This window comes from Saccopteryx bilineata, chromosome 4 (genome assembly GCF_036850765.1).
Source record: "Saccopteryx bilineata isolate mSacBil1 chromosome 4, mSacBil1_pri_phased_curated, whole genome shotgun sequence".
NCBI lineage: Eukaryota > Metazoa > Chordata > Mammalia > Chiroptera > Emballonuridae > Saccopteryx > Saccopteryx bilineata.
The window spans coordinates 126,202,681-126,229,446 of record NC_089493.1 but is presented as its reverse complement, the minus strand read 5'-3'; the positions used below and the strand labels follow the sequence as shown (position 1 = coordinate 126,229,446).

At 37.0% G+C, this 26,766-nt stretch overlaps 1 protein-coding gene across 7 annotated transcripts in view; it reads right to left on the bottom strand.

Annotated features, from left to right (window-relative positions):
• LRRC49 (leucine rich repeat containing 49) overlaps positions 1-26,766 on the bottom strand; it is a 196,527-nt gene that overhangs the window by 153,694 nt on the left and 16,067 nt on the right. For 5 of the 7 annotated variants that reach the window (XM_066277953.1, XM_066277955.1, XM_066277954.1 and 2 more), the window contains one exon: positions 24,032-24,098. The exons of the other annotated variants lie outside the window; for them this stretch is intronic. In XM_066277953.1, the coding sequence (XP_066134050.1) occupies positions 24,032-24,098 (67 nt within the window). The remainder of the gene's footprint in view (positions 1-24,031; positions 24,099-26,766) is intronic. 7 annotated transcript variants of the gene reach the window in all.

The window sequence follows — 26,766 nt, the reverse complement described above, 5'->3', positions numbered from 1 at the left end:
AACCACACACACACACAAAACAAAACTTAGACATGAAACTTTAAAAAGGAGGAAATAGAAACACAAAAGAAAAGAATCAATGGAAGCACAGAGCTACCAAAAAACAAAAGATGAAAGGACTATAGAAAATCCTCATGTATCAATAATTGCCCTAATTGTGAATGAGTTAAATTCCCCAATAAAAAGACAAAGAGTAGCAGATTAGATCAAAAAACAAAACCCAACCATATGTTGACATCAGGAGACACATCAAAGCTGCAAAGACAGAGAGCCAAGGCTAGCAGCCATTCCTTGAGCGGGCTCCTCCTGCAAGGGCAGGGCAAAAGCCTGGAAACAGGCGGAGACCCGCAGCTGAGCAAAGGTGCTTCCAGTGCCCTCAGGACCGAGCATAATGTCACACATGGGGGGGGGGCAAAGGCCAAGGCCACCAACGCTTGTACACCCGAGCACGTGATCACAGCCACTCCCATGAAGAGAAAATGCGGAGGCAGAGAAATACAACACAAATAAACCAAGAGAAATCCCCAGAAAAGGACCTAAGTGAATCAGATATAACCAAATTACCAGATGCAGAGTTTAAATTAACGATTGTTAGGATGCTCAAAGATATTAGAACAACCACAGATGGCCATTACGAAAACCTAAATAAAGAGATAACAAATATAAAATAGCACATTGAAATAATAAAAAAGAATCAGTCAGAAATGAAAAATACAATATCTGAAATAAAGAATACAACAGAAGGAATTAAAAGCAGGATGGATGAAGCAGAGAATTGAATCAGCGAGTTAGAGGACACGATAAATAAAGGCACGGAAGCAGAGCAGAAAAAAGAAAAGAGACTCAAAAAGTCTGAGGAAACTCTAAGAGAGCTCTGTGACAACATGAAGAGAAATAACATCCGCATCATAGGGGTTCTGAAGAGGAAGAGAAAGAACAAGAAATAGAGACTTTGTTCAAACAAATCATAGCAGAAAACTTCCCCCAATTAAGTCAGGAAAACATTTCACATGTTCAGGAAGCACAGAGAACTCCACTAAGGAGAAACTCAAAGAAACCAACACCAAGACACATCATAATTAAAATACCAAAGCTAAGTGATAAAGAGAAAATATTAAAACCGGCTAGAGAAAAAAAGACTATCACCTACAAAGGAGCCCCCATAAGGATGACTTCTGACTTCTCAATAGAAACACTTGAGGCCAAAAGGGAATGGCAGGAAATATTCAAAGTAATGCAGAACAAGAACCTACAACCAAGACTACTTTATCCAGCAAGGCTATCATTTAAAATGAAAGGAGAAATAAAAAGCTTTACAGACAAAAAAAAAACTCAAGGAATTCACGGCAACCAAACCAAGGCTGCAAGAAATGCTAAGGGACCTGTTGTAAACAGATCAAAGGAAAAAAAAAGAATACAACAAAAGAGGAATACAGTTTTAAAGAAAAAAAATGGCAATAAACAATTACATATCACTAATAACCTTAAATGTTAATGGATTAAATGATCCGATCAAGAGACATACGGTAGCTGTGTGGATAAGAAAACAGGACCCATACATATGCTGTCTACAAGAGACACAACTTAAATCAAAAGATGCACACAGACTAAAGATAAAAGGATTGAAAAAAATATTTCATGCAAATGGAAATGAAAAAAAAAGCCGGGTAGCAATACTTATATCAGACAAAATGGACTTTAAAACAAAGACCATAGTTAGAGATAAAGAAGGACACTACATAATGATAAAAGGAGCAATCCAAAAGGAAGATATAACTATTATAAATATCTAAGCACCTAATATAGGAGCACCTAAATATATAAAGCAGACTTTGATGGACTTAAAGGGCGAGATCAACAGCAATACTATAATAGTAGGGGATATGAATACCCCATTAACATCATTAGATAGATCCTCAAGAAAGAAAATTAACAAAGAAACAGCAGACATAAAGGACATATTAGATCAACTCGATTTAATAGATATCTTCAGAACCTTTCACCCTAAAACAGCAGCATATACATTCTTTTCAAGTGCTCATGGTACATTCTCTAGAATAGACCACATCTTAGGGCACAAAAGTGGTCTCAACAAATTTAAGAAGATTGAAATCATATCGAGCACTTTCTCTGATCACAACGACATTAAACTAGAAATCAACCACAATAGAAAAACTGAAAAACATTTAAACACTTGTAAACTAAATAGCATGTTATTAAATAACAAATGGGTTAACATTGAGATCAAAGAAGAAATTAAAAAATTCCTAGAAACAAACAATAATGAGCATACATCAACTCAAAATTTATGGGACAAAGCAAAAGCAGTCCTGAGAGGGAAGTTTATAGCATTACTGGCATACCTCAAGAAGCTAGAAAAAGCTCAAATAAACAACTTAATCCTGCATCTAAAAGAACTAGAAAAAGAACAGCAAGTAAAGCCCAGAGCTAGTAGAAGAAAGGAAATAATAAAGATCAGAGCAGAAATAAATGACATAGAGGCTAAAGAAACAATACAGAGGATCAGTGAAACCAGGAGCTGGTTCTTTGAAAAGGTAAACAAGATCGATGAACCTTTAATGAGACTCACCAAGAAAAAAAGAGAGAGGACTTAAATAAATAAAATTAGAAATGAGAGTGGAGAAATAACAACTGACACAATAGAAATACAAAATATTGTAAGAAAATACTCTCAAGAACTGTACGCCAAAAACTAGACAACCTAGATGAAATGGACAAATTCCTTGAATCATATAATCTTCCAAAAATCAATCTGGAAGAATGAGAAAACCTAAACAGACCAATAACAACAAATGAGATTGAAACAGCTATCAAAAAACTCCCAAAAAAGAAAAGTCCTGGGCCTGATGGCTCCTCAAGTGAATTCTACCAACTATTCAAAGAAGAACTAACTCCTATCCTTCTCAAACTATTTCAAAAAATTCAAGAGGAAGGAAGATTTACAAACTCCATTTATGAGGCGAGCATAATTCTGATTCCAAAACCAGGCAAAGACAACACAAAAAAAGAAAATTATAGGCCAATATCCCTGATGAACTTAGATGCAAAAATCCTCAACAAAATATTAGCAAACCGAATCCAGCAATATATGAAAAAAATCATACATCATGATCAAGTGGGATTTATTCTTGGGAGGCAAGGATGGTACAATATTCGCAAATCAATCAATGTGATTCATCACATAAACAAAAGGAAGGAGAAAAACTACATGATAATTTCAATAGATGCAGAAAAAGCATTTGATAAAATCCAGCACCCATTCATAATCAAAACTCTCAGCAAAGTGGGAATACAGGGAACATACCTCAACATGATAAAGGCCATCTATGAGAAACCCACAGCCAACATCATACTCAATGGGCAAAAATTAAAAGCAATCCCCTTAAGATCAGGAACAAGGCAGGGGTGTCCCCTTTCACCACTCTTATTCAACATAGTTCTGGAAGTCCTAGCCACAGCAATCAGACAAGAAAAAGAAATAAAAGGCATCCAAATTGGAAAAGAAGAAGTTAAACTATCATTATTTGCAGATGATATGATATTGTACATAGAAAAACCTAAAGTCTCAGTCAAAAAACTACTAGACCTGATAAATGAATTCGGCAATGTGGCAGGATATAAAATCAATACTCAGAAATCAGAGGCATTTTTATACACTAATACTGAACTGTCAGAAAGAGAAATTAAGGAATCAATCCCCTTTACCATTGCAACCAGAAAAATAAAGTACCTAGGAATAAATCTAATCAAGGAGATTAAAAACTTGTACTCAGAAAATTATAAAACATTGATAAAAGAAATCAGGGAAGATACGAATAAGTGGAGGCATATACCGTGCTCAGGGTTAGGAAGAATAAACATCATTAAAATGTCTATATTACCCAAAACAATTTATAAATTCAATGCGATACCGATAAAAATACCAATGACTTACTTCAAAGATATAGAGCACATATTCCAAAAATTTATATGGAACCAAAAGAGAACACGAATAGCCTCAGCAATCTTGAAAAGGAAGAATAAAGCAGGAGGGATCACACTTCCTATATCAAGTTATATTATAAGGCCATTGTACTCAAAACAGCATGGTACTGGTATAAGAACAGGCACATAGATCAATGGAACAGAATGGAGAACCCAGAAATAAACCTACAGCTCTATGGACAACTGATATTTGACAAAAGAGGAAAGGAAATACAATGGAGTAAAGATAGCCTCTTCAACAAATGGTGTTGGGAAAATTGGACAGCTACCTGCAAAAAAATGAAACTAGACCACCAACTTACACCACTCACAAAAATAAACTCAAAATGGATAAAAGATTTGAATGTAAGCCGTGAAACCATAAGCATCTTAGAAGAAAACATAGGCAGTAAGCTCTCTGATATCTCTCGCAGCAATATATTTGCTGATTTGTCTCCACAGGCAAGTGAAATAAAAGACAGGATAAACAAATGGAACTTTATCAAACGAAAAAGCTTCTGCACAGCTAAAGACAATAAGAACAGAATAAAAAGACAAACTACACAATGGGAGAATATATTTGACATTTCGTCTGATAAGGGGTTAATAACCAAAATTTATAAAGAACTTGTAAAACTTAATACAAGAAAGACAAACAATGCAATCCAAAAATGGGCAAAAGAAATGAATAGACACTTCAAAGAGGACACACAGATGGCCAAAAGGCATATGAAAAAATGTTCAACATCACTAATGATTAGAGAAATGCAAATTAAAACCACAATGAGATATCATCTCACACCAGTCAGAATGGCGCTCATCAATAAAACAACACAGAATAAGTGCTGGCGAGGATGTGGAGAAAAGGGAACCCTCCTGCACTGCTAGTGGGAATGCAGACTGGTGCAGCCACTGTGGAAAACAGTATGGAGATTCCTCAGGAAATTAAAAATCGAACTGCCTTTTGACCCAGCTATACCGCTGTTAGGAATATACCCCAAGAACACCACAGCACTATTTGAAAAGAAGAAATGCACCCCCATGTTTATGGCAGCATTGTTCACAATAGCAAAGATCTGGAAACAGCCCAAGTGTCCGTCAGAGGACGAGTGGATTAAAAAGCTTTGGTATATATATACTATGGAATACTACTCAGCCATAAGAAATGATGACATAGGATCTTTTACAACAACATGGATGGGCCTTGATAACATTATACTGAGCGAAAGAAGTAAATCAGAAAAAACTAAGAATTATATGATTCCATACATAGGTGGGACATAAAGATGAGACTCAAAGTCATGGACAACAGGGTTGGGATTACAGGGTGAGGGGAGGAGAGGGAGGGGGGTTGGGGGAGGGGAGGGGCACAAAGATCATGGCTTTTCAGCATTTGCCATATTCCCCCTTTAATCTATAGACAGACAGCAAATATTTACTTATGGTGTTTCCACTATAAAGACTGCTGTCTTAGGGACAAATGCTGATGAACTGTTTCAGCAGTTCCTCCTTCTTCAAAAGAAAAAAAAAAGCTGCAAAGACAAAGACAGTCTCAATATGAAAGAATGCAAAATGATTCTCTTAGTAAATAGCATCCACATAAAGGCAGGTGTAGCCATACTAATATCTGACAAAATAGATTTCAATAACAACAGAGACAAGAGAAAACATTGGAAATTTTATTATGATAAAAGAGACACTGCATCAAGAAGACATAACACTTCATATATATATGCACCCTATCAGGAAGCACTGAAATATATAAAGCAACTACTAACAGAACAAGAGGCCAATACAGACAAAAACACAAACATAGTTGCAGAACTTAACACTTGATTGACAGTCTAGATCAATCATCCAAACAGAATATCAGTAAAGATAAATCAAATGGGTATAACTGCATCCAGAGTCTTTTATCCCAGATATCAGATTATACATTTTTCTCCAGTGTTCATGAAACATTCTCAAGGATACACCATATGTAGAACCACAAAATGTAACAAGACTGAAATCATACCAAGCATATTCTCTGACGACAGTGTTTTGAAATTAGAAACAAAATACAAAGAGGAAGTAAAAAAAAAACCATAAGTATGTGGAGATTAGACAAGATACTACTAAAAAGTGACTGGGTCAAAGAAGGAATAAAAGTTAAGATAAAAAATATATAAAAACAAATGAGAATGATGATATGACATATCAAAACTTCTGGGATGCTGCAAAAGCAGTAATAAGAGGGAAGTCCATATCATTACAGGCCTAGCTCAAGAAACAAGAAAAATCCCAAGTAAACAACCTAACATTACATATTAAGAACTAGTAAAAGAACAACAAAGGCAACCCAAAATCAGCAGAAAAAAGGAAATAAAAATTAGAGTAGGGGCCCTGGCCGGTTGGCTCAGCGGTAGAGCGTCGGCCTAGCGTGCGGAGGACCCGGGTTCGATTCCCGGCCAGGACACACAGGAGAAGCGCCCATTTGCTTCTCCACCCATCCGCCGCGCTTTCCTCTCTGTCTCTCTCTTCCCCTCCTGCAGCCAAGGCTCCATTGGAGCAAAGATGGCCCGGGTGCTGGGCATGGCTCTGTGGCCTCTGCCTCAGGCGCTAGAGTGGCTCTGGTCGCAACATGGCAACTCCCAGGATGGGCAGAGCATCGCCCCCTGGTGGGCAGAGCATTGCCCCTGGTGGGCGTGCCAGGTGGATCCCGGTCGGGCACATGCGGGAGTCTGTCTGACTGTCTCTCCCTGTTTCCAGCTTCAGAAAAATGAAAAAAAAAATTAGAGTAGAATTGAATGAAATAGAAAACAAAAATAAATAAATGAAAAGCTTTTTATTTGAAAAGATTCATAAAATTGACAAACTCCTCACTACTCACCAAGGAAAAAAGAGAAAAAACTCATATAAACAAAATCAGAAATGAAAAAGTACCACAGACGTCACAGAAATACAAAGGATCATACTAGATTACCATGAAAGACTATATGCCACCAGAATGAATAACCAAGAAGTAGATAAATTCATAGAAATATATAACTTTCCTAGATTCAATCATGATGAATTGGAAAATCTAAATAGACTGAACAACAGTGAGGAAATTAAAACAACCATCAAAAACCTCCCCTAAGCTTTACCAGGCAGTGGCGCAGTGGATAGAGCATCAAACTGGGATGCAAAGGACCCAGTTTCAAAACCTCGAGGTCACTGACTTTAGTTTGGGCTCACTAGCTTGAGCACGGGGTCGATGGATTGAGCGTGGAACCACAGACATGACCCCATGGTCACCAGCTTGAGCCCAAAGGTCACTGGCTTGAAGCCCAAGGTCGCTGACTTGAGCCCAAAGGTTGCTGGCTTGAGCAAGGGGTCATTCGTTCTGCTGTAGCCCCACAGTCAAGGCACATGTGAGAATACAATCAATGAATTAAGGGGCCACAACGAAGAACTGATGCTTCTTATCTCTCTCCCTTCCTGTCTGTCCCTATCTCTCTCTCTCTCTGTGTCTGTCACACACACACACACACACACACACACACACACACACACACACACAAAACCAAAAAAACAAACAAAAAAACCTCCCCCAAAATAAAAGGCCAGGACCAGATGGCTTCACTAGTGAGTTCTACCAAACATTCAAAGAAGATCTGAGATCTAGCCTTTTTAATACCTTCCAAAAAACTGAAGAGGCAATATTTCCTAAGTGATTTTATGAGGACAACATAACCCTGGTACCAAAACCTGGCAATGACAACACACAAAAGGAAAACTACAGATCAATATAAAATTCTAAACAAAATACTAGAAAATTGAATATAACAATACTTAAAAAACAATAAATCATGATCAATTGGGGTTCAACATATGCACATCAATCAATTTAATACACCAAATTAACAAAGGAGAAAAAGCATATGATTTTATCAATAGATGGAGAAAAAGCATTTGATAAAATATAACATCCATTTATAATTAAAATACTCAAAATAGGTACAGAGGAAAGTACCATAACAATAAATAAATGCCATATATGACAATCCCTCAGCTAATATCATACTCAGTGATGAAAAACTGAAAGCTTTTCCTTTAAATCAGGAACAAGACAAGGATGCCCACTCTCACCACTCTTACTCAACATAGTTTTTGAATTCTTAACCAGAGCAATCGGGCAAGAGAAAGAAATAAAAGGCATTGAGATTGGTAATTAAGAACTAAAAGTGTCACTTTTTGCAAATGACATGTTTTTTATGTAAAAAACCCTAAATACAATTAGAAGCAGTAAACAAATACAGTAAAGTTGCAGGATGCAAAAATCAATATACAAAAATCCACTGCATTCTTAATAAAATTTCAGGAAATAAAAAAATTGTTGCAATTAATAAAAAAAACCTACAAATAGACCTGAAGATGGTAGCAGAGTAGGCAGACGCACAGACTCCCAGCTCACACCACCGAACTGGATTATAAACTAATTTATGAACAATCAGCGTGAAAAACCAAATCTGAACTACATACAGTAACAGCTTTCAAAAACCAAGGAGCAAAGAAGAAGCCACAACAAACCTGGTAGAGAGCGCCTGAATCTCCCCTGCTTACAGGAAGAGGGGGGTAAGTGAGGCCAGGAAAAGAGCAGTAAATACACAGCCACTTGCCTGGCAACCAGGGAACAAGGTGCATTGAAAGGGCCCGCTTCTCTTCCAAAATGAAAGGAGAGAAAGAGAGAGACGGATGGTGAGGGGGAGACAAATACAGGTGATGACATGAAAGGTGACTCATTCTGTGCTGGAGGGAGCCATTACTGGGGGAGGGGCTGATCCTTCCACAAAGCAAAATACAAAAGTACTTCCAGGTCACAGAGATACTGACATCTCTCCAGTGCCAATCAGCGCAACAAGACACAGTTGAAAACAGAAGTGGGGAAGAGGGGCAGTAACTCAGGTCTCCATAGAGATCTGAGATACATCTCCCCCTACTGAAGCTGAGAAAGCAACCCGCCCCCAGAGAAATTAACTGGCAGAAGAGGACTTCAGAGCCTCAGGTCACACCCACCGCATTCCTGAATAGTTTCAAATAAGCCCTTTGCTGAGATCAGCAAACAAGACAATCACCTGTTAAGAAAACAAACAAATCAAGACTTCAAACAGCCCAAATCTGAAAGTGGATTACAAATAATAGCTGATGCCAACCCCAGAAGACCTAGAAACAACACAAGTGAAAACTGAAGGCAGACAACACCAAGCCTAGACTCAACCAGTTCTACAAAGAAAACACCCAGACACACAGACACAATGAGAAGACAAAGAAGTGCAATCCAAATGAAACCACAAGAGAAACCTCCAGGAGATGAACTGAGTGATATGGAAATAATCAAACTTTCGGATTCGGAGTTTAAAATAATGATTGTAAGGATGCTTAGGGATCTTAGAATAACAATGGATGGTCAGCACAAACACGTAAATAAAGAAATAGCCCCTGGCTGGTTGGCTCAGTGGCAGAGCGTCGGCCTGGCATGCAGAAGTTCCGGGTTCGATTCCCAGCCGGGGCACACAGGAGAAGCGCCCATCTGCTTCTCCACCTCTCCCCCTTTCCTTACTCTCTGTCTCTTCCGCTCCTGGTGCGAGACTCCATTGGAGCAAAGATGGCCCGGGTGCTGGGGATAGCTCCTTGGCCTCTGCCCCTGGCGCTAGAGTGGCTCTGGTTGTAACAGAGCGACACCCCAGAGGGGCAGAGCATTGCCCTCTGGTGGGCAGAGCATTGCCCCCTTGTGGGTGAGCCAGGTGGATCCCAGTCGGGCGCATGCGGGAGTCTGTCTGTCTTTCCCCGTTTCAAGCTTCATAAAAATACAAAAAAGAAATAGCAAGTATAAAAAAGGATATTGAAATATTAAAAAAGAATCAATCGGAGATGACAAATACAATATCAGAAATGAAGACCACAATGGAAGGAATTAAAAACAGGATGGATAGAGCTGAGGATCGAATCAGCGAGTTGGAGGACAACTGGAATGAAGGCATGAAAGCAGAGAAGAAAAAAAAAAGACAAAAAAAGTCTGAGGAAACTCTTAGAGACCTCTGTGACAACATAAAGAGAAATAACATCCACATAATAGGGGTTCCTGAAGAAGAAGAGAAAGAACAAAAAAATAGAGGCTTTGTTCAATCATATCATAACTGAAAACTTCCCTAAATTAATGCAGGAGAAACTCTCACAAATTCAAGAAGGACAGAGAACTCCACTAAAAAGAAACCAAAAGAAACCTACACCAAGACACATCATAATTAAAATACCAAAGCTAAGTGATAAAGAGAAAATATTAAAAGCTGTGACAGAAAAAAAGGCTATCACCTACAAAGGAGCCCCCATAAGAATGACATCAGACTTCTCAACAGAAACACTTGAAGCCAGAAGAGAATGGCAAGAAATGTTCAAAGTAATGCAGAAAAAGAACCTACAACCAAGACTACTTTATCCAGCAAGGCTATCATTTAAAATTAAAGGAGATATCTCAACATGATAAAGGCCATATATGATAAACCATCAGCCAACATCATATTAAATGGCATAAAACTGAGGACTTTCCACCTTAAATCAGGAACAAGACAGGGTTGTCCACTCTCTCTACTCTTATTTAACGTGGAGCTAGAAGTTCTGGCCTGAGCATTCAGACAAGACAAAGAAATAAAAGGCATCCATATCAGAAAAGAAGTAAAGGTATCTCTTTTTGCAGATGATATGATCCTATAGATCAAAAACCCGAAGGACTCCACAAAAAGATTACTAGAAACAATAAACCAATACAGTAAGGTCGCAGAATACAAAATTAACATACAAAAGTCCATAGCCTTTCTATATGCCAACAATGAAATATTAGAAAACGAACTCAAAAAAATAATCCCCTTCACGATTACAACAAAAAAAATAAAATACCTAGGAATAAACATAACAAAGAATGTAAAGGACCTATATAACAAAAACTACAAAGCATTGTTAAGAGAAATAGAAAAAGACACAATGAGATGAAAAAATATTCTTTGTTCTTGGATAGGAAGAATAAATATAATTAAAATGGCCATATTACCCAAAGCAATTTATAAATTTAATAAAATTCCCATCAAAATTCCGATGACATTTTTTAAAGAAATGGAACAAAAAAATCATCAGATTTATATGGAACTATAAAAAATCCCAAATAGCCAAAGCAATCCTAAGGAAAAAGAATGAAGCTGGGGGAATTACAATACCTGACTTCAAACTGTATTATGGGGCCACGACAATCAAAACAGCATGGTATCGGCAGAAAAATAGACACTCAGACCAATGGAACAGAATAGAAAGCCAAGAAATAAAACCACATATATATGGTCAAATAATTTTTGATAAAGGGGCCAACAACACACAATGGAGAAAAGAAAGCCTCTTCAACAAATGGTGTTGGGAAAACTGGAAAGCCACATGCAAAAGAATGAAACTCGACTACAGCTTGTCCCCTTGTACTAAAATTAATTCAAAATGGATCAAAGACCTAAATATAAAACCTGAAACAATAAAGTACATAGAAGAAGACATAGGTACTAAACTCATGGACCTGGGTTTTAAAGAACATTTTATGAACTTAACTCCACAGGAAAGAGAAGTGAAGGCAAAGATAAATGAATGGGACTACTTCAGAATAAAAAGCTTTTGCTCAGCAAGAGAAACTGACATCAAAATTAACAGACAGCCAACTAAATGGGAAATGTTATTTTCAAACAACAGCTCAGATAAGGGCCTAATATCCAAAATTTACAAAGAACTCATAAAACTCAACAACAAACAAACAAACAATCCAATTAAAAAAATGGGAAGAGGACATGAACAGACACTTCTCCCAGGAAGAAATACGAATGGCCAACAGATATATGAAAAGATGCTCATCTTCATTAGTTATTAGAAAAATGCAAATCAAAACTACAATGAGATACCACCTCACCCCTGTTAGATTAGCTATTATCAACAAGATGGGTAATAGCAAATGTTGGAGAGGCTGTGGAGAAAAGGGAACTCTCATCCACTGTTGGTGGGACTGTAAAGTAGTACAACCATTATGGAGGAAAGTATGGTGGTTCCTCAAAAAACTGAAAATAGAACTACCTTATGACCCAGCAATCCCTCTACTGGGTATATACCCCAAAAACTCAGAAACATGGATACGTAAAGACACATGTAGCCCCATGTTCATTGCAGCACTGTTCACAGTGGCCAAGACATGGAAACAACCAAAAAGTCCTTCAATAGAAGACTGGATAAAGAAAATGTGGCACACATACACTATGGAATACTACTCCGCCATAAGAAATAATGACTTCAGATCATTTACAACAAAATGGTGGGATCTTGATAACATTATACGGAGTGAAATAAGTAAATCAGAAAAAACCAAGTACTACATGATTCCATACATTGGTGGAACATAAAAACGAGACTAAGAGACATGGACAAGAGTGTCGTGGTTACCAGGGGTGGGGGGAGGGAGGACGCGGGAGGGAAGGAGGGAGAGGCTTAGAGGGAGGGAGAGGGGCACAAAGAAAACTAGATAGAAGGTGACAGAGGACAATCTGACTTTGGGTGATGGGTATGCAACATAATTGAATGACAAGATAACCTAGACATGTTTTCTTTGAATATATGTACCCTGATTTATTAATGTCACTTCATTAACATTAATAAAAATTTATTTAAAAAGAAAACAAAAGATGAATGAGATTCAAATAGCAAAAATACCAATAAAAAACTAGAAAATAGAAAAAAAAATTTAAGGAGAAATAAAAAGTTTCCCAGACAAAAAAAACTCAAGGAATTCATTACAACCAAACCAATGCTGCAGGAAATGTTAAGGGGCATGGTGTAAACAGATCAAAGTGGGAAAAGAATATAGCAAAAGAGGAATACAGCTTTAAAGCATAAAATGGCAATAAACAACTGCATATCAATAATAACCTTAAATGTAAATGGATTAAATGATCCAATCAAAAGACATAGGGTAGCTGCATGGATAAGAAAACAGAACCTGTACATATTCTGTCTACAAGAGACACACCTTAGAACAGCGGTTCTCAACCTGTGGGTCGTGACCCCTGCGGGAGTCGAACGACCAAAACACAGGGGTCGCCTAATACATATTTATTATACAATACATTTTTAAATGAAATACGTATTTCCGATGGCTTTAGGTGCCCCCTGTGTTTTGGTCGTTCGATCCCCGCCGGTCGCGACCCACAGGTTGAGAACCGCTGCCTTAGAACAAAAGATGCACATAGGTTGAAGGTAAAGGATGAAAAAAAAAATTACATGCAAATGGAAATGAAAAAAAAGCTGGGGTAGCAATACTTATACCAGACAAAATGGACTTTAAAACAAAGAATATTAAGAGATAAAGAAGGCCACTACATAATGATAAAGGGAGCAATCCAACAGGAAGATATAACTATTATAAATATCCACACACCTAATATAGGAGAACCTAAATATATAAAGCAGACCTTGATGAATATAAAAAGCGAGATCAACAGCAACACTATAATAGTAGGGGATTTCAATACCTCACTAACATCACTAGATAGATCCTCAAGAAAGAAAATTAACAAAGAAACAGCAGACTTAAAGGACACACTAGATAAATTCGATTTAATAAATATCTTCAGAACCTTTCACCGTAATGCAGCAGAATATACATTCTTTTCAAGTGCTCATGGTACATTCTCTAGGACAGACCACATGTCAGGGCACAAAAGTGGTCTCAACAAATTTAAGAAGACTGAAATCATACCAAGCACTTTCTCTGATCACAATGGCATGAAACTAGAAATCAACCACAATAGAAAAGCTCAAAAATTCTCAAAAACATGGAAACTAAATAGCAGGTTAAATAACAAATGGATCAAGAATGAGAACAAAGAAAAAATAAAAAAATTCCTAAAAACGAATGATAATGAGCATACAACAACTCAAAATTAATGGGACACAGCAAAAGGAGTACTGAGAGGGAAGTTCATAGCACTACAGGCACACTTTAAGAAGCTAGAAAAAGCTCAAATAAACAACTTAACCCTGCATCTAAAAGAACTAGAAAAAGAACAGCAAGTAAAGCCCAGAGCTAGTAGAAGAAAGGAAATAATAAAGATCAGAGTAGAAATAAATGACATAGAGACTAAAGAAACAATACAGAGGATCAATGAAACTAGGAGCTGGTTTTTTGAAAAGGTAAACAAGATGGATGAACCTTTAACTAGACTCACCAAGAAAGAGAGAGAGAGAGGACTCAAATAAATAAAATTAGAAATGAGAGGGGAGAAATAACAACTGACACAACAGAAATACAAAGGATTGTAAGAAAATACTATGAAGAACTGTATGCCAAAAAACTAGACAACCTAGATGAAATGGACAAATTCTTTGAAACATACAATCTTCCAAAAATCAATCTGGAAGATCAGAAAACCTAAACAGACCAATTACAACAAATGAGATCAAAACAGTTATCAAAAAACTCCCAACAAAGAAAAGTCCTGGACCAGACGGCTTCATAAGTGAATTCTACCAAATATTCAAAGAAGAACTAACTCCTATCCTTCTCAAGCTATTTCAAAAAATTCAAGAGGAAGGAAGACTTCCAAGTTCCTTTTATGAGGCGAGCATAATCCTGATTTCAAAACCAGGCAAAGAAAACACAAAAAAAGAAAATTATAGGAAATTATAGAAATTATAGAAAACTATCCCTGATGAATATAGATGCTAAAATCCTCAACAAAATATTAGCAAACCAGATCCAACAATATATGGAAAAAATCATACACCATGATCAAGTGGGATTTATTCTGGGGAGGCAAGGTTGGTACAATATTCGCAAATCTATCAATGTTATTCATCACATAAACAAAAGGATGGAGAAAAACCACATGATAATTTCAATAGATGCAGAAAAAGCATTTGATAAAATCCAGCACCCATTCATGATCAAAACTCTCAACAAAGTGGGAATACAGGGAACATACCTCAACATGATAAAAAGCCATCTATGACAAACCCACAGCCAACATCATACTCAATGGGCAAAAATTAAAAGCAATCCCTTTAAGTGCAGGAACAAGGCAGCGGTGCCCCCTTTCACCACTCTTATTCAACATAGTTCTGGAAGTCCTAGCCACAGCAATCAGACAAGAAGAAGAAATAAAAGGCATTCAAGTTGGAAAAGAAGAAGTAAAGCTATCATTATTTGCAGATGATACGATATTGTATATAGAAAATCCTAAAGTCTCAGTCAAAAAACTACTAGACCTGATAAATGAATTCAACAAAGTGGCAGGATATAAAATTAATACTCAGAAATCAGAGGCATTTTTATACACCAACAATGAACCGTCAGAAAGACAAATTAAGGAAACAATCCCCTTCACTATTACAACCAAAAAAAAAAAAGTATCCAGGAGTACATTTAACCAAGGAGACTCAAGACTTGTACTAGGATAATTATAAAACATTGATAAAAGAAATCAAGGAAGATACAAACAAGTGGAAGCATATACCATGCTCATTGGTAGGAAGAATAAACATCATTAAAATGTCTGTATTACCCAAAGTAATTTATAAATTCAATGCAATACCAATTAAAATACCAATGACATACTTTAAAGATATAGAACACATATTCCAAAAATTTATATGGAATCAAAAGGGAACACGAATAGCCTCAGCAATCTTAAAAAAGAAGAATAAAGGGTGAGATATCACACTTCCTGATATCAAGCTATACTACAAGGCCATTATACTCAAAACAGCCTAGTACTGGCATAGGAGCAGGCACATAAATCAATGGAACAGAAAGGAGAACCCAGAAATAAACCCACAGCTCTATGGACAACTGATATTTGACAAAGGAGGTAAGGGCATACAATGGAGTAAAGACAGCCTCTTTAATAAATGGTGTTGGGAAAATTGGACAGCAACCTGCAAAAAAATGAAACTAGACCACCAACTTACACCAGTCACAAAAATAAACTCAAAATGGATAAAAGACTTAAATGTAAGCCGTGAAATCATAAGCATCTTAGAAGAAAACATAGGCAGTAAGCTCTCTGACATCTCTCGCAGTGATATATTTGCTGATTTATCTCCACGGGCAAGGGAAATAAAAGACAGGATAAAAAAATGGGACTATATCAAACTAAACAGCTTTTGCACAGCCAAAGACAATAAGAACAGAATAAAAAGACAAACTACACAATGCGAGATCATATTTGACAGTATGTCTGATAAGGGGTTAATAACCAAAATTTATAAAGAACTTGTTAATCTCAACACCGGAAAGACAAACAATCCAATCAAAAAATGGGCAAAAGAAATGAATAGACACTTCTCCAAAGAGGATATACAGATGGCCAACAGGCATATGAAAAAATGCTCAACATCACTAATCATTAGAGAAATGCAAATTAAAACCACAATGAGATATCACCTCACACTGGTCAGAATGGCGCTCATCAACAAAACAACACAGAATAAGTGCTGGCGTGGATGTGGATAAAATGGAACCCTCCTACACTGCTGGTGGGAATGCAGACTGGTGCAGCCACTGTGGAAAACAGTATGGAGATTCCTCAAAAAATTGAAAATCGAACTGCCTTTTGACCCAGCCATCCCACTTTTAGAAATATACCCGAAAAACACCGTAGAACGGTTCCAGAAGAAGAAATGGACCCCCCTGTTTATAGCAGCATTGTTCACAACAGTGAAGATCTGGAAACAGCCCAAGTGTCCGTCAGAGGACGAGTGGATTAAAAAGCTTTGGTACATATATACTATGGAATACTACTCAGCCATAAGAAATGATGACATCAGATCATTTACAATAACATGGATGGACCTTGATAACATTATATGGAGTGAAATAAGTAAATCAGAAAAAACTAAGAAGTATATGAACCCATGCATAGATGGGACATAAAAATGAGACTCAGAGACATTGACAAGAATGTGATGGTAACAGGGAGTGGGGTAGAGGGGTGGGGAGGGGGCGAGGAAGGAAAGAGAGGGAGTAGGGGGAGGGTAGGGTCACAAAGAAAACCAGATAGAAGGTGCCAGAAGACAATTTAACTTTGGGTGAGGGGTATGCAGCATAATCAAAGGTCAAAATAATCTGGAGATGTTTTCTCGGAACATATGTACCCTGATTTATCAATGTCACTGCATTAAAATTAATAAAAATAAGATTTAAAAATCCTAGAAATAGAGTTAACAAAGAATATGAATAGCCTAAATACTGAAAACTACAAAGCATTATTGAAAGAGATTCAAAAAGACACAATGAAATGAAAAGATGTTCTGTGTTCATGGGTTGGAAGAACAAACAGTTAAAATGGCCATATTACCCAAAGCCATATACACATTTAATGTAATTTCCATCAAAATCCCAATGTCATTTTTTTTAAAAAAAGGAAAAAAAATCATCAGAATTTTATGGAACCGCAAAGTATTCTGAATAGCCATAGCAATCCTAAAAACAAAAACAAACAAACAAAAACAGAAAAGAACAAAGATGGAGGTATCACTCCACTCCACCTCACTTTAAATTATGTTACAGAGCAACAATAATCAAAACAGCATGGTATTGGCAGAAAAACACACAGAGACCAATAGAACAGAACTGGGAAACCAGAAATAAAACCACACCTATATGGACAAATAATTTTTGACAAAATAGCCAAAGAAATACAATGGAGAAAAGAATACCTCTTCAACAATTGTGCTGGGGCCTGACCAGGCAGAGGCGCAGTGGATAGAGCTTTGGACTGGGACATGGAAGACCCAGGTTTGAAACCCCAAGGTTGCCAGTTTGAGTGTGGCTCATCTGGTTTGAGTAAGTCTCACCAGCTTGAGCCAAAGGTTGCTGGCTTGAGCAAGGGGTCACTCGATGTGCTGTAGGCCCTGGTCAAGGCACATATGAGAAAGCAATCAATGAACAACTAAAACGCCACAACGAAGAATTGATGCTTCTCATCTCTCTCCCTTCCTGTTTGTCTGTCCCTACTTGTCCCTCTTTCTGTCTCTGTCTCTGTCTCTGTCTCTCTCTCTCTCTCTCTCTCTCTCTCTCTCTCACACACACACACACACACACACACAAACACAAAATGGTGCTGGGAAAATTGGATAGCCACATGTAAAAGCACAAAACACTAAAACCAGACTGCAGTTTGTTCCCATGTACAAAAATTAATTTAAAATAAGTTCAAAGACCTAAATATAAGATCTGAAATAAATTACATAGAAGAAAACATAGGTTCTAAAGTTAGAGAAGATTTTATGAATTTGACCCCAAAGGCAAGGGTAGTAAAGGCAAAAATAAATGAATTGGACTGTATCAAAATAAAACTTTTGCACAGCAAAAGAAACCGCCAACAAAACATAAAGGCAACCAATAAATGGGAGAAGGTATTTGTAAACAACAGGGGCTAATATTCAAAATATATAAAGAACTTATACAACTCAATACCAAACAAACAAACCAGTTTAAAAATTGGGCAGAGGACCTAGACACTTCTTCCAAGAAGACATACAAATAGCCCACAGATATTATATATGAAAAGATGCTCATCTTTGCTAGCTCTTAGGGAAATGCAAATCAAAACTACAATGAGATACCACCTCATACCTGTTAGACTAGCTATTATCAACAAGACAGGTGATAACAAGTGTTGGAGAGGCTGTGGAGAAAAAGGAACCCTCAGTCACTGCTGGTGGGGATGTAAATTAGTAGAGTACAACCATTATGGAAAACTCTATGGAGGTTCCTCAAAAAGTTAAGAACAGTTACCATATGACCCAGTGATCCCTCTTCTAGGAATTTACCCCCCAAAATTGAAAACACTTATTTGTAAAGATATATGCACCCCTATGTTCACTGGAGCATTATTCACAGCAGCCAAGACATGGACAACCAAAGTGCCCTTCAACAGAGAATTGGATAAAGAAGATGTGGTACATATACAGTGTGTCCATAAAGTCATGGTGCACTTTTGACCGGTCACAGGAAAGCAACAAAAGACGATAGAAATGGGAACTCTGTACCAAATAAAAGGAAAATCCTCCCAGTTTCTGTAGGATGATGTGGCAGCATGTGCGCGTGCGTAGATGATGACATAACACCATGTATACAGCGGAGCAGCCCACAGCCATGCCAGTCAAGATGTGGATGGTACAGAGGAAAGTTCTGTGTGTTCTGTAGCTCACTAAATTCGAATCCGTGACCAAAGTGCAATGTGAATATTGGCGCATTTATAACGAAGCACCACCACATAGGAATAACATTACTCAGTGGGATAAGCAGTTGAAGGAAACAGGCAGTTTGGTGGAGAAACCCCGTTCTGGTAGGCCATCAGTCAGTGACGAGTCTGTAGAGGCTATACAGGATAGCTACCTAAGGAGCCCTAAAAAATCTGTGCGTGAGCCCACATCGAACTGCACTGAATAGGTATGAAACTGGGAGAGTTTTCCTTTTATTTGGTGCAGATTTCACATTTCTATCGTCTTTTGTTGCTTTCCTGTGACCGGTCAAAAGTGCACCATGACTTTACAGACATACTGTATATTATGGAATACTACTCAGCCATAAGAAAAGATGAAATACTGCCATTTGCAACAACATGGATGGATCTTGGAATATTTTGCTAAGCGAAGTCAGTCAGAAAAAGATAAAAACCATATGATTTCACTCAAATGTGAGATATAAAATTGATATGCATAGACAGAAAACAATATGGTGGTTACCAGAGGGAAGGGGGGGGTTGGAGGGTAATAAATAGTTAAGAGGGCCAAATATATGGTGACAAGTTTTTTCGGTGGTGGACACACAATGCAATATTATGCATCATGTATCACAGAAATGTAGACTTGAAACTTATGTAATCTTATTAACTAATGTCACCCCAATAAATTTTATTTAAAAACATAAAAAATAAAGCCAATTTAAGTTAAAAAATAAAAATCTATCTCTGATTTCCTCTGTTGTAGATAGTATGAAGTCATTTAACTTATGAAGATTAACTAAGAAACATTATTTTATCACTTGACTGCAGTAGATACTTTAAGTGTCGATGTTATTAAATAACCAAAAAGTTCATGATTTGGGACATCTCTAAGTGTTTAAAACTGTGCCAGGTCCCATGAAGGTGACATGAAGTATACATACTACCCGACAAATAGAGAGTCACTGTGAGCCCAGGGCATCAGCTTACAAAGTTTTGACCAGCACAACCACCTTCTGAAAGAAAAGACAAGAAAAAGGAATGATACCAAGTTCTTCTGTTCATTTCATTTATACTGAAGCATCCTGAGAGCAGTCAACAGGTCAACAGTCTGAATGGAAAGGGTTCAGGGGCCAGAATTCCCAGCAAGGTTGAGGATGAATATTCTTTATTAGTGGAAGTACTCAGGAAGGAGATGGGATAGCACTGGTGGACACTGACTGTGCAGTGCAAGAGGACCCGAGTCATAGAGTATGCACGTACACAGAGCAGTGAACTGCAGCAGAGGGTCTAAGTTGCATAGTAAGGTACAGGTAAGTAAACACTATACCCACGATGTGATAAGAGCTCAACATGATGTTAAGCCATACTACTGTAACATCTATCACAGGCATAGCACAATGGGATGAGTTTCTATGTGACACAGAAATAAGCAGGGGTCCTTGAGGGGAGTTTTCAACCTTTCAATGTAACATACTTAAGTAACAATGACTCATACACATAACACTTTTCTTGAACATCAAAAAAAACAAATTCCACAATCAGTAGAGATTTTCTCATCTATACTACCATCACAGTATCATTTGAATTTTTTATTTAACACTTCAGAGCAAATGTTGGCTAAAAATTTTTAAATTTATAATCTAATTTCTATGTTGTTATTTCTCTTACATTCCAGAAGTACTGTCTAGATTCCATATAGGTTCAAGAGGTGAAACTTAAATATGCTTATTGTAAATTGAATAATATATAAAGGTAAGATCGGATCATGCTTTAAAATTTGTCCTAAGATTTTTGGTCTAAGTAGTGGAAAGTGAAAATAAACTAAATAAAAATTATAATATCAGTATTTGCAGATGACAGAACTGAATAATTAAACTTAGACAAAAATATTTTAAAACTAAATAGGTAACAGAATTAGAAATGAATGGATCGGTAGAAAGCAAAATAGACACTGTAGAAAGTTAATGTAAGCATAAGCTTAAGAAATTCTCCTAAAATACTAAAAAGAAATAGAGATAGGAAGAATAAAAGATAGATGTGGGTATGGAAATCAGTCATGGGTCTAATAAACATCAATGGAGAAGCAATACTTAAATATATAAAATAAAACTTTGCTGAGCTCTAGGGAGATATAAAAGTACAGAATAAAGGGGCACAGTTGTATGACCTGCATAGGGTGTCTTCCTCCTTCTGCTAATAATCCTAGGGTGTCTCTTTAAGAAAACAGTCTGTTACTTGTTGAGCCACAGACAAAATCACAAGCATACAGTAAATGACAGAAACTCCAGGCAAAGGTGGTGTAGGGTGAGAGCATAGTTCTTGGTTAGTTAATAAACATCACTGCAAGAAGAGATGATGGGGATGTGAGAAAGCCTAGTTATGGGTCACACTGATCAGAGAGAGGGTCCCCAGATAGACTGCAGAGTCGGACTGTATCTAGGGAAGCTGGACACCCCAGTCTTAATTTGTTGTGAGTAACCCAGACGGTTCCTACTCAGCAACACCAAAAGAGTAATTGTCTGTTTTCAGGCAAGCAATCATTGAAAGAGCAAGTTCCCCCAGAAGGAAAAGATGTCACTGAAAGAACAGATTCTTCCTGAAGCATATCCGTGTCTGTGTTAAAGCAGGCATCCATGAAGAGAATAAATTTGAGAAGAACAAACAAAACTGATGTCAGAAATTGAGAGTCAATCACCTGGATTCCTTTGTGTTTGTCACTATTCACATCTAATCAATTGCTGAATCTTGATGTTTCTACTTTCTATACAGTATATTTATCCAGTCTGCACTTGTAATGTCCCTATTGCTACTACTGAAAATTCAGGCCATTATCACTTCTTGCCAAGATTGCTAGATTAGACTTTCAACTCTTCTGTCCCGGTTTCACCTCCCTACATCTTGTTCCAGTCCCCAGTCTAGTTCTTGAACACCACCATCATTCCTCAGAATGGTTCACCATCATTCCTCAGAACATTTCACATCCATAAACCAAGTACACTTTCACAGTGCACACTAAGTTTCATTTTTATTTAAAACAGAAATAAATTCAAAAGACAAATTATACATGCAATTTTCTTCTAGCGTTTTTTTAACTACCGATGCTATTTTTTTTACATTTAGACACTGTTTCATCTTGAATAATTTATCATCTGACTTCTTAAAGACCTAAAGTTATCAAGACTATCTTTCTTTTAAACACTCCAAATTTTATTATTGGATTTAGTTACTTTGGAACAAAACTCGGATTTTCATTTGAAAATTCTTTCTTCTTTTTTATAGATCCTTAAATAATTTGTGTAGTATGAATGTTTAATGTTAATACATGGAATATCACAAACATATGCTGAAATTATAAGACATATAACAGGTCTCATCTAACAAGGAATAGAGCATTTTTCATCTACCTAATGGTTGGTAAATAATATCATAGACATACTACACAGATCAAGTGATATGTTATTCATTTATCAGGTGGTCTTACAAACCTTGGGTAATGCCTATGAATTCTTAAACATATATTATGTAAAAACCACATATTTATTTCTCATATGTACCTTTTAAAATAAACTTAATAAAATCTTGCTACCATAAAATGTTTCACTTGTAGTTAATCGCCGTTTTTGAAATTGTGACTACAAGGTAAAACAGCAATTCCTTAGTGTGGCATACAAAGCCCTCTACAATTTGGCTTTATTCCTTCATCTTGCACCATTCCTCAACAGCAGCTAAATTCTCCAGCAGAAGAGCAAAGGGTTAAAAATAAAACGAAACAGCCAAGATGATCTGTGAGAAGAACAAGGCAGGGAACACAACAAACAGATGGAGAAATGAAGACAGACAACTGTGGGGGTAGACAAATGGACTGAGTGGACAGAATAATGAACCCAGATTACATGGTAATCAGGAAAATGTAAACTAAAACCACAAAGAGACACTATAAAAATGCAATTGGCAAAAATTAAGAAATCTGACAGTTTCAAATGTTGAAAAGGATATGAAGTAACAGATCTGATACAACCACTTTATAAAAACAATTTGACATTATCTTTTAAGGTTAGACATTTAGATAACCTAACCCATCAATTTCACTTCTAGAGTACATATGTTGTAGGGAAGAAGTAGGTACAAGAATGTTCTTAGAAGTACTATACCCAATAGGAAACAAAACAGAAAAAGAAAAAGCTAACAACCCAAATGTCTATCAATAATTAACTGGAGAAAAAATTTTCATCTAACCACACCATGGAACATACAACAAAATGAATAAACTACAGTTACTTAATAAAAAAGATGAATTCTGGTAATATCATATTGTATCTAAAAAACAAAAACCAGATGACAAAATTATGAAACCTTTTTCAAATTAAAAGACAATGCTACTAAACAATATATTACTCAGGCATACATACATGTTATAAAACCAAATAACAACATAAGAATGATAAACATAAAATCCAAAATAAAGGAGGAACACCTAAGGAGAAGAAAATCATTAGTGATATTCCAGTTCTTGGGTTGGGGTTGGATAGTGTATATTTTAGAAATAAGTTAAGAGAAAACTAAATAAGAAACAGAAATGTCATAACCATAAGGATTTTGAATACTTTATATATCATTTACTGAGAGGAATTACCAGATTTTATATAAATAGGCTTCATAATTCAATGACTCAGTAAAGGAATTCTTAAAAAATTCAACATAACTCTTAAAACGTTTAGAATGACAAATTTCCAGGACTTTTTTTCAAAGAAGAAAAATATAAAAGGTCTTTACAGTACCTGATTTCCATGAAGGTCCAAGACATCTAAACTTTTTAGATTCTCCAGATTGGAGATTTTCTTGATTCTGAAATCAGAATAGGTAGAACTACAGATGTGTCACAGCCATTACAAATCAAACCGGCTAAGGCATAACTCATCTTACTTTCTTCTCTATAAATTAAATACAGATATGGAAATAGCTCTATCTATATAAATATATAGATTATATATAATTATATATTAAATAAAAACATATTTAATTTAATTATATTGTTAAATATACATTTCTAATAGAGGAAATGTACCCCCAGCTTAAAAGTCCTATCTTTAGAGAGAGGAATTCTTCTTCTAAGAACCTTAGGCAAGGCACTTCTCCAAAGCAGTTCCCTCTACCTTAGAATATAATCTGAACTCCTCCACTGGCTCGAGGCCCTGAGGACTGGCTGCTGACTCTTCCTCCAGCCTGCTCTCTTCCCACAGCTCAGGCGCCCTTGCTCCTTCTGCTCCAGCCTCAGAGCCTTTCTTGCTGTCTCTGTCCTCACAAATTTGTTCCTGCTTGGGGTGTTTACCTTTGCTGTTACCTCTTCCTTAATGTTCTTTCCCCAGCACTTCAGATGGTTTATACCAGTGGTTTTCAAGTTTTTTACACTTGGGAACCCCTGACCTAGCTGGCCGGAAACAGAAACATGCAATAAACCAAGTTTTATCTTATTGCGTCTAACAGTGCAACACAGTACAAGCTGGTACTTGGTTTCCAAACTCCACATATATGACACACTGGATACCACATAAATTTGTCTGAATGCTCTTTGTCTATTGCACATGATTTGTTAATGCTCTGCATGGTGCAAAAGGTTGTTCCAATGAGCCTACAAGCTCCAAAGACATCTAAGACAACCTCAACAGTATTTTCATTGATGATACAAGCTGATATGCAGCAATCACCCTGACCATAAGCAACTTCAATTAAGATCACTGGGTCTATAGTCTTTATACAACATCAGGGCAGTTAACTCTTTTGCAGACCAGCATGACATTTCTGGTGGACTAGTCTGTGGACCAGCAGTTGAAAAACACTGGTTTAAACCCTTGCATAATCTGGATCTCGGCTCAAATATCTTCTCAGAATGGCCTTTCCAGATGACCTTATCAAAAACAGCTCTCCCTCCCTGTCTTCATTACTCTTTCCTTCACCTGATTTAATTGACTTCAATACACTCATCTTGCCTAAAATGATAATATCCATGTATTTACTTTTTGATGCTCCCCTTCTAACCAAAATGTGAACTTCAAGAGGTCAGAAACTTTGATATGTTCTCTATCACCAGGACTCATGACAATGCTTGGCACCAAGTAGATACACAATAAATGCATGTTCAATGAATGAATGAACATAACTAAATGGGTGAGCATAACTAAATGGGTAGAAGGGTATTCGTAACAGAATTATTTACCAGAGACAAAATAAACACTACCTAAATGCTTTCTATTCAACTCACTCAGTCTGTGAGTATTTATTTGGAATTTTTGATTTGCCATCTTTTGAAAAGTTGAAATGTTGCAATAAATTTAAAATCAGAGAATTTTCTCTCTTAAATACCTTTTCTTACATCTTCTAACGCTTAGGGCCTACCCAGTCTTCATCATTCCTGTCTTCTCTGGCTACCTTACCTGTCTAAGTGCCTTCAACTGGACTCTTCTAAAAAAATAAAACTCACTTCCTTTCATCCTTTACACTCCCAGCGACCCTAAGTCCTCCTCCTTCCATTGTTCAGTAGGAAGAAACAAGGACAGGGAAATGACAGAAATGAAGTTCATGCAACTGGTCTTGATCATTGTCTTCCTTTCACTATTCATTTCTGTTGCCATTGTTTACTGTCTCAAAGAACTACATATATTTCCATCTTCCTAAGTGTTTCCAGAGCCCGGAAGTTTCATCCTTTGAAACTTCACATATGCTGATCACCATGTAAACATAATGCAAACTTAAACTTCATGAATTTCTATCTCCATTTCACCTCACCCATCTTCCATAATGCCAAATTCAGAATTATAGCACAACCAATTCTTTACAACTTACAAATATATTTATTATATACCCACTATATACCATCACAGCGTGATTATAGTTCTTCTCTCTCCCTTACCCCCCCCCCCCCACACACACCACTCTCTCTTATGCCTCCAAGAACCTCCTCATCAATCTTTTATCTCATGCCATCATGCTGGCAGAATCTGCTCTTTTCCTAGAAAGCAACCTATGCCCTGGACACTCCTAAGTCATTTCATCCAAACCATTAACATCCTTCCAGACTTTTTGGAATCCTTCACTAGCCTTCACACAGAGCTAAGTATTTAATACTAAATCTCTCTAATAATAATGATCAATATTAATAACAATAATAAGTACAGCCAAACCAGATGGGAAAACAGACAAAACTTTGAACAGTTTCCTCTGCTTGTTTGCTTTTGAAATATCTAGAACAGTTGAGGAAAATTACAGTCCCATGACAATCTGGCCAAGGGGAGAGGGGTGCGTCCTGACAGCCATCTGACAGTGGAGCTATCAGAGAAGGCTCTTCTGCAATTCTGTTATACTCCTAAACTCGCAGTTCCTAAAACAACGGTCCTCAGACTTGTGTGTGTCAGAGTCCCCGGAGGGCTTGATAACATGCAGCTGAGCACCCCATCCAGGGTTTCCACGGTGAGGTCCAAACACTTGCATTTCTAGTAAGTTTTCTGGATAGTGCTGA